General features: G+C 45.6%; 1 protein-coding gene across 1 annotated transcript in view; it reads right to left on the bottom strand.

The window, feature by feature from the left end:
* The window catches only part of LOC119420289 (Down syndrome cell adhesion molecule-like protein 1 homolog), an 83,762-nt gene that overhangs the window by 15,671 nt on the left and 59,037 nt on the right, over nt 1–9,054 (bottom strand). The window contains exons 19-29 of the mRNA XM_037687677.1: nt 8,781–8,934; nt 8,145–8,262; nt 7,881–8,044; nt 7,705–7,803; nt 7,177–7,365; nt 6,807–7,094; nt 4,958–5,113; nt 4,823–4,853; nt 3,897–4,015; nt 3,673–3,825; nt 3,375–3,575 (exon numbers count right to left, since the gene is read on the bottom strand). Of these exons, the coding sequence (XP_037543605.1) occupies nt 3,375–3,575; nt 3,673–3,825; nt 3,897–4,015; nt 4,823–4,853; nt 4,958–5,113; nt 6,807–7,094; nt 7,177–7,365; nt 7,705–7,803; nt 7,881–8,044; nt 8,145–8,262; nt 8,781–8,934 (1,672 nt within the window). The remainder of the gene's footprint in view (nt 1–3,374; nt 3,576–3,672; nt 3,826–3,896; nt 4,016–4,822; nt 4,854–4,957; nt 5,114–6,806; nt 7,095–7,176; nt 7,366–7,704; nt 7,804–7,880; nt 8,045–8,144; nt 8,263–8,780; nt 8,935–9,054) is intronic.

Here is a 9,054-nt window from a genome sequence, read left to right as displayed (position 1 = left end):
TGTAGTGGACTAGGCCTACGTCGAAACTAAGTCTAAGGTCAAAACTCTTGACCTTAAGAACCTTGTGGGACAGGAACTGTCATTTCATTCATTTGAACTCAGAAATACAGGTTCACCCATCCTGAGACTTTCTCTCTTGAAGATTCAAGTGAAAAGAACACTCTCTGTTTTATTATCATTACTATTGTTCAAATGTTGATAATCAAAGTGTCTTAGTTCAAACCATTTTAGATGTTGCAGTGAACTAATCAATTTTATTAACTGAGTAATGGTTTTTATTCTCATGCAAAAGTTAGAACTCATGTTAAAAGCTGTTGCAGAGTAATTATGCATTTTTCTGATTTCTGCTTTTGAATGAGCAAGTGTGTGCGTTTACAAGGTTACAGTCAAACGAAAAACAAGTTGTTATGTTAAAACTGTCATGTTTTAGAATCCTCTCAGACGTAAATAGAGATGTTTTGCACCTGTTTCTTAAACACGCCAAAACAAAACCCTCTCGGTCTGTGAGAACATTTCTGACCTGTCTCATAACAATTCTCGCTGTCTCTAACCTCTTACGTCACAAAAACACACCCCTTCTGGTCGATTCTGACCAATGAACAAATCCCAAAAAGTGAACCGGGAAAGAGTCTTTAAAATGTCAGTACTTCCTGGTCTACACAGAGTTGGAGAGTTGTCAGACTTCTAGAGTTTTCGGAGTTCTCAGAGTTCAGAGTTCTGGAGTTCTGAAGTTGCTGGAGTGCTGGAGAGTTTTCTGCTGGTTCTGCTCAAGTTCTGTTAGAGACGGGATGATCTTGACATGACAAAAGGCTCTTCCGAGTTCCATGGGATTATAACTTTCACTAGCCACTACTTCTGATGAGCTACAGCCACCATCAGGAGACGCTGGACAGGTAGCGTTAACGGAATTCCATATCTGCTGATAAATCTTCAGAAAGGTAATGGATCAAGTTTCCTACCAAGCGTACCGAAGGAGAGCTGGGCTTCTGATGGAGAGTGTCGGTTCTGGTGAACATTCCTCCCTTCCCATTCAATCTTACTCCCTTTAACTTCTTTCATCTTTAACTTTCTATCAAGTAGAAATTCTCCCAGATATTTAGAAATGTCTGTGTAAAGTGCTTATTCACATCCGTGTGGGTAAAAGATCATAGTTGTACAGTTTTATAAATGTTTGTGGTGCAGCAACGAAAAATCATGGCCGTATGATTTTTCCTGATTGATTGCTTATATTGTTATTTTCATAATTTGCCAAATTAATGTAAATGTTTGATGTTAAATTTGATTCTGTAAATAAATGACCGCATTCATTTTGATGGGTCAAATTTAAATGACGTCTCACTTTGCATTTCCTTAAATTCAATGCACGTTTTATTCAGTCCAGAAAAATGAGGAACCCGCGTTAAATGATGAATATATCCCAGCATCTGTTCATCTACATAAAGAATCAAAATATAAGGAAAGCTCCTCAGTGCTGAGAGACACAGAGAGCTGTGACTCTAAACGATTAAAGACAGTGGAGAAATGGGCAGCAGAGGACGAGTTAAAAACACGGCAGCGTCGAGCAGGAGCACAGGACTTAACAGGTTTAGAAACAGGAATAAAATCAAATAAAACAGGCATGTGGTCTGAAAACAATGCATCGCCAATTTCCAAGTTAAAAATAGATAAATCATAAGATAAAACAAGGTCCAGGGTGAGTGTACGTTCATGGGTTGGGCCCTTCAGGCCAAAAGCATCCACTACATCTAAGAAATCCTTCACCAGCGGCTTTCCAGTGCAACACACGTGAATATTAAAATCTCCAAGAATTAAAATGTGCTCATATTTGGACGTAAAATCACCCAAGAAATCAGAAAAGTCCCGTATGAAGTCCTTATTATACTTGGGAGGCCGGTAGATGACGGCGCACAGAAGCGGAGGAGCGCAGCCCAACTCAAACATGCTCAGTTCAAAAGTAGAAAACGCAGTCGGGAGGGACAGCTGCTTACAGTCAAAACTTGATTTATAAATAATCACAAAACCTCCTCCACGAACCAAGGACCTTGGGGTTTTAAAATATGAGCAACCTTGGGGTAATAGTTCTGAGAAAACTTGTCAAATTTAAGAAGAAATGTTGGTTAATTTTTGAGTGTAGTACCTTTTTTGACCACTGGATGGCAGTATAAGACTGTTTGAACCGAAGGATGGATAGTGAGAGAGCGAGCAGCGTGTCTCTTTAAGAAAAATCTCTCCTTCCTTTTTATCGGTTCTCAAAAGGGCACATGCTCGGTGTGCTTTGAGCTCTTTAGCATAGCATTTGTCACACAAAGCTTTTAATATATATATATATTTTAATCAGTAAACAAGTTCTCAGCTTCTTTTTACACAGAAAAACAACTTTTTAGACAAAGGCACGGGTTTCAACCGTGAATTTTGGATCGTTGTCAAGACGGAGGTGTTTTTCCCCGAGGTCAGCCTGTTAGCTTAGCTCGTACTTAGCTTCTCAGCTTAGCTGCTTTTAACGATCTAAAAACGTGATTTTTGATGGTTAAAACAATTTAAAAAAGAAAATAGAAAGGAGGGGTCAGTGAAGAGCACCGGAGTTGAGCCTTTTGTCATCCAGTGTCTTCAGTAGAAAGAGAGAGACACGAAGAAACGATAAAGCTGATAAATGAAAATGAGGTCGATAATTTTTATTTATCATGCGATTAAATGATTTATTGTTTTTTGCGACAGGGCTATCTACAACTGATTAACGTTTAGTGTCTGCTCAATTCAAGATGGCTGCCACCGCCATCTGATTTTAAATCCTCAAAAATGGCTGTAATTCAGTTTTTCTACAGATACCGTGTTGGTACTCCAAGTGCTACTCATTGCAACCTTTGGTTAAAACTTGAGCATTAAGTGTTGCAGTCAACCTGGTCTGTCTGTTAGCAAAATATCTCATAAACAAATGGATGGATTTTATTAAAACTCTCAAATAGTAATTACTGAATGTACATGTACAACTGATTAACTTCTGGAGTCAATCCAAATCAATATGGCTGCCACAGCTAATCAAAGTTGACTCACACAAAAATGATATAAATCAGACATATTGAAAGGTAATGAGCTACAATTTGCTGTGGTTGTAGATGAAAGTTATTCACATTAAACACTCTGAGTGTGACTTTCATAACCTCACATAGTTATTTTCAAAGTTGGTCAAAAACAGCCACCACTGTCGTTTCTTATCATACAACATGATACAATATGAATCCCTTCAATAAATGTGTTTCTTGTCTCTGTAGGGGACTTCAAGCTAGATAATACATATTTATTAAATCTATTTACCCTCTCAAACTTGTTTGTGCATGTTGAATAAGAAACGGCGGTTCTGTCCGGTGTCGGCCCACCTGTGTCTTGGGAGAGGCTGGCGCTGTAGCTGTCGCTCTCTGTCGCCGTGATGCCGTGAGAGCCCATCGTCCTCCAGTCTGAGGTCAGGGTGCGTGCCGAGGCCGTGGACTGGCTCTGACAGGGCCGGCTCAGCGTCCACTGGCTGGAGTACCTGTTCCTGGAGCTGTGCGCCGATTTGATGCTCTTCCTGGACACGGGGTCTAAGAGAGGAGAGATCACAGAGAGCCGCTCGGTGAAAAACGGGCGCAACATTCAAAGGCGAGGAAGTCCACGTCATTGTTCAGCAGGTGCACTCACTCGTGCCCGGGCGGATGTCCGACATGTCGATCAGAGGCCCCGAGTTCTGGATGAGAGCTTGGTGGTGCAGAGACACGCCCGTGCAGAAGTTCTGTGGGTTCACGGACTGGCTGAACTCGGTGTCTGTCACCGGCACCGCCGCCTTGTCATCTCCTGTTGCACACGCATGACCCATCAGTCATTGCACTACAACACACCAAGAAGCGCCACTTGCAGAAACGCACCTATCTGCTTGATGCCTTCCTTATCCTCGATGAGGAGCTGAACACGAGGGATGTCGATGTGGAGCCTGGGCCCCTGAGGGGGGCCCTTCACCGGCGTGTCTATGCTGCGGTTGTTCTTGCTGCACACAGTGACAACACAATAAAGTCCTGGATCAAGAAAACACACGAGGACAAGCTGCGCATGTGTAGACGGGTGAAAAACAAGTAAATGAAAACACTAAGTATAAAATTAGGCACTTATTTTCTATCCTTAATTTCTCATTGTAACAAGCGCTTTAGTGTTATTTCAGCGATTCAGTGCGATTCCATATACAGTCGCTAGGGGGCGCCTGTCACATTGGAGTCATAGAGAGTTTTTTTTTTTTTTTTAAACAAAAAAAAGTTTATTCTGGAAAAAAAAAATTGTACAATTTAAAGTATAATATTCATTTTCTTGATATAACAGGCAAGATCAGCGGCTCCCAAAGTTATGCTTGCCAGAAAACACCAATTTTTTTTTTTTTTGGGGGGGGGGGGGGGGGGGGGGGGGGGGGGGGGGCGGCTGACAGATTCTCCAGAAACCATAGAAAATCAAGCAATTATTCCTACTTTGTTTTAGCTATAAATATTACCAAATGTAAAAACAATAGCCATGAATAAAATAATATGTGAGATTAAGATTTCTCCTATATGTCTTATTTATCTCTTTATTTATTTAACCATGTTTGTGTAGTTTAACCAAGGATATTCCAACATTTGGGGTAGCAGGTTGTCATAGAGAGGGTTGAGCACACAGAAGAATAAGCCTTCCTGTTAGATGCTAATGGAAGCTCAACGTGTGTGTCTCATCTCGTCTGTGTCAAAGCGTCACACGTTGAGGGAACAAAATCACATTACCCTCAACCCATCCAAGGTTGCCGGGTAATACATGCAATACTATCTCTTACCTGATGAGCATCTCTGCCAGGCTCTTTGCATCTAGAAGAAAATATCTTCGTTAGGGTTGGATTTGAGTATAATCTGTGTAAAACGTCACTCTGGGTTGCAAAACAGTTTTTTTTGTTTGTTTTTCCCACTCCCACCTCTGAGCCGTTTAAGCCTCTTCTCTTTGCGTTTCTTGCGGATAATGAAGAGCAAGGCCGCCCCCAGGGTAACCAGGATGACCGGAGAGCCGATGGAGAACAGTTTCTTCACGTCATCGCCCTCTCCACGAGCTGATTTAATAGGCGGGATCGTGCCTGATTTAAAAATAAACAAACGGCAACAAAAGATGAGCTGAAACGACAAGAGTTCAATCTTTTCACGCTACAGTTTTAGACTTTAAACTTCTGAGACAACACGACAACGTTGCAGCCGTTCTGGTTCATTGTTCATCTTCTACCACGTATCTGTAGTCGGGTCGTGGAGGCAACAGGTTCAGGTCAAAAACTAAAACCTCCTTCTCCCCAGAGACACTCCCAGCTCCTCCTGGGGGACCACGAGGAGTTCCCCAGCCAGAGAGGATGCACAGTCCCTTCAGCAAGTTCTGGGTCTGCCCCAGGATCTCCTACCAGTGGAACATGTCCAGGAAACCATCCAGGAGGCCTCCTACTCAGATGCTCGAACCACCGCGACTGACTCCTTTGGATGCGGAGGAGCAGCGGCTCCACTCCGGCTCCCCTGGTTGATAGAGATCCTCACCGTGTCTTTAAAGCATTTCTGCATTGTAAGGCCCAGTCCGGCCCGGCCTTATTCTACCTTGGCCATAGTTTAGCTTTGAGCAAAGTGCCGCCTCCATGTGGGCGGGGATCATCTTATCTAAAACATGTGATGTCATAGAGGAAGACACGCCCCTCGTCGTTTGTTCCAGGGTACCGAAACATGTTGAGAATCCATACTTGAAGCAAATAAATAAATAAACAGCTCTCACTCTTTCACGCACCAACAGCGACGCACTAGTGGAGGGAAGGATCAGTCGCTAGAGGATGATTTGTCTGTGACCCCTGCCCCCCCAGGCCAGTGAACCAATCAACGGCCGACAGTATGCTGACGTCAAATCGACACCAGCAGCCCAGGCCCCCAGGTAGAACCCCCAGTCTCTGGGTTCCAGGCCGTTTCTGGATCTGGTTCTTTCAGCCATGAAGCAAACCTCAGGACCACAGGGGAGGGCTGGGTCGTAGACAGAGCAGCAAATCCAGAGCTTTGCTTTTCGACTCAACTCTTTCTTCACCACGAAAGACCAAAACAACGCCCCCATTACCGAGAACGAGGCTCCGTTGACCCGTCTCCCACTCCATCCTGCCATCACTCAGGAACAAGATACCTAAACCCCTCCACCCAGTGGGGGCATTCCTCCCGCTTCCAGTTGAGAAGGTCAGCCTTAAAGGAGCTGAATCTCATCGCAGCCTTTTACACGAGCCCCAGTGCACCCTGAAGGTCTTGACCCAAAGATACCAACAGAACCAGAGACGAGACCCTGAGGTTCCCAAACCAGACACTCACCACGACTGTGTCTTGAAATCCTGTCCATGAACACCACAAACTGGACTGAAGACAAGTTCTCATGTGGCATTGTGAGATCTGCAGCAGAGTGTTAACGCTCAGGGACGTGTACGAGCTGTGAATGAACCTCAGCTGGAACCACCTCGAATTTTAGGTCAATATCTGTTAAACCCACTACATCACAGCCATTTTTGTGTTTGCTAAGGATGATGAGCGGTGGCAGCTGACATACTGGGTTGACTCCAAAGGTGAATCAGTTATAGATGTACATCCAGTAAGTATTTTCTTTAGAGTTTCAATAAAATCAGTTCAGTGGTTCATTAGATATTTTGCTAACAGACAGACTAGTGCACACAAACACGGGGAGCACGTTATTGCCCGGCTTTCATCTTTTAGTGGTAGGTGATGTTTGAGAAGAGGAGATAAAATAAAGACGTAGCGTCCACTCACTGCCGTCGTAGTCGGTTGTAGCAAACTGGGAGGTCTGGTTCCCACAGCCGGCGCTGTTGCACGCCTTCATTTTGAGCTCGTACCACGTGGCCTCGCGCAGCTCGCTGAGGAACAGCTGATTTGTTGAGTTGGCCTTGAGGCTCTGCCAGGCCCAGGTGCCTTTGGGCCTGAAGTCCAGCATGAGGTCAGTGATGGGGCAGCCGCCGCTGGTCCAGCCCTGCAGGTTGAGTCCTGCGTGGGTGGAGTTGATGTGGGTGAGCAGCGGCTGGTCCTTGTTGAAAACCGGCTCTGGAGACGAAGAAAAACAGTTGATTTAGTCAAATCAGCGTGAGATTTATGTTTCAAATGAGAATCAGCCTCCAACGCTCACCTCTCCCGTGTGTCTTTGCCTCGATGATCTCACTGATGCGTCCTGACCCCACGCTGTTCTTTGCGGCCAACTTGACCTTGTACCACGTTCCGCAGCGAAGATTGTCCAGCCTGAAGGAACGCTCAGTGGAGCTGATGAACACGTCCCGCCATTCCTCTGTGTTGTCCACAGAATACTGCAGCACAAATCCTGCAGTCAAACAGAACAAACACATTTATGTAACAAAAATAAATTAAAGGGGAAAAAAAATCAGATTTCTAGCTGATGTTATCAACATTGTCCACCAGGGGGCGACAATTACCTTAAAATTGTCAATCGACTGAAGTTTGACTCTTTTTTATGCAAAGAATCCCATAAGCTGATTGTGCATGTACATGTGTAAAATTAATAGAAAACACTGAATATATGCATATATATATATATATATATATATATATATATATAAAATGCTGTTTTAGAAAAACATATGTTTTCCGATGCAGCTACTAGACAGGTAGAGTTGCACACAAATGCTGCTCAGGAGGATACCTCTGATGGAGCTGCCTCCGTTGTCCCCAGGAATCCAAGCCAGGGTGATGGAGGAGGTGGAGGTGGTGGAGACGGTCAGGCGAGGCTGGTCAGGAGGAACTGCACAAACGCACACCAACAGTCAACGACAGAGTCCACGGTGCACCCGTCCGTCAAATCAATCAGTTTCTTCTTACCCTGCACCACCAGGTTCACTATGATGGTGTCGAAGCCTAAAGTGTTGGTAGCCGTGCAGGTGTAGTACCCAGAATCCTCCGCTTTGACTGACCGCAGCACCAGCGTGCCGTTGGATAAGACCTGCCTCTGGCTGTCGGCTGTCACGGGAACGGCGGAGTCCTCGCTGGCGAGGAAACACAAAGCGAGCTACAGTTAGCATCTTCCCTCAGAGGCAGCAGCTGGGTCTGAGTCATAACTCTGAGTGGTGCACGAAGAGCTCCAACCTTTCTTTGGTCCATTTAATCGTGGGGGTGGGCTCTCCCACTGAGCTGCAGGGCAGACGCACTTCCTTCATCCATGGGGTGGTCACTGTGCCCCCAAAAGACAGGATCTTGGCCGGGACTGCACATAAAGACACAACAAACTGTTAATGGTCATAAATACTGCCTAGTCTCCTCTTCCACCTTCAGGATGGCTCTTTCTGTCTGCTTCTTGCCTTAAAAGTTGCCAAAACAACCTGAGGGAAATGGCTGAAGGAAGAAAAACATGTAGCGGGGGGGGGGGGGGGGGGTGTTGCCCCCCACCCCCACCCCCACCCCCTTCAGTTTATCTTTACTCCATAGATCCTCCTTTCTATTGATTCCTGCTTCCATCCTCCCCAGGAGTTGTTTTACTAAATAGGCCCTGTTCATCACCACATAATGAACAACAGCAACAGAGCCACAGCTCAATCAATACTACAGCTGTCAATCAATACTACAGCTGTCAATCAATACTACAGCTGTAGTCAATAGCAGGGAAAGTAGCAAGAGCAGAGAGTGGGTGAGGAGGAGGTCCTGCTGTCGGTTCAAGGCCGTCATTAGCGCTCGTAACCTTTGCGCACGCCTCCCTTTACCCTCCTCCTCGCCTGAAGGACCCACCTTTCCCAGCAGGCTCCACTGTGACCTTTGAGCTGATGTTGCCTCGGCCAGCGGTCGTCACGGCAGCGGCCCAGATGTGGTACTGCTTGCCGCGGGTGAGGTGCGTGATGCGGTAGAAGAGCATCTCCGGGTTGGCCTCGTACTCGCTGGGCGCCTGCAAAGGCAAACGCGCCGTGTCACTTTAGCAACCCCTGATAACAAGACGGGCATGAGGAGGCAGGCGTGGTGTGTGTGTGTGTGTGTGTGTGTGTGTGTGTGTGTGTGTGTGTGTGTG

This window comes from Nematolebias whitei, chromosome 14 (genome assembly GCF_014905685.2).
Source record: "Nematolebias whitei isolate Nwh7 chromosome 14, NemWhi1, whole genome shotgun sequence".
Classification (NCBI taxonomy): domain Eukaryota; kingdom Metazoa; phylum Chordata; class Actinopteri; order Cyprinodontiformes; family Rivulidae; genus Nematolebias; species Nematolebias whitei.
The sequence above is the reverse complement of the archived record's forward strand: the minus strand, read 5'-3'. Positions and strand labels throughout refer to the sequence as shown.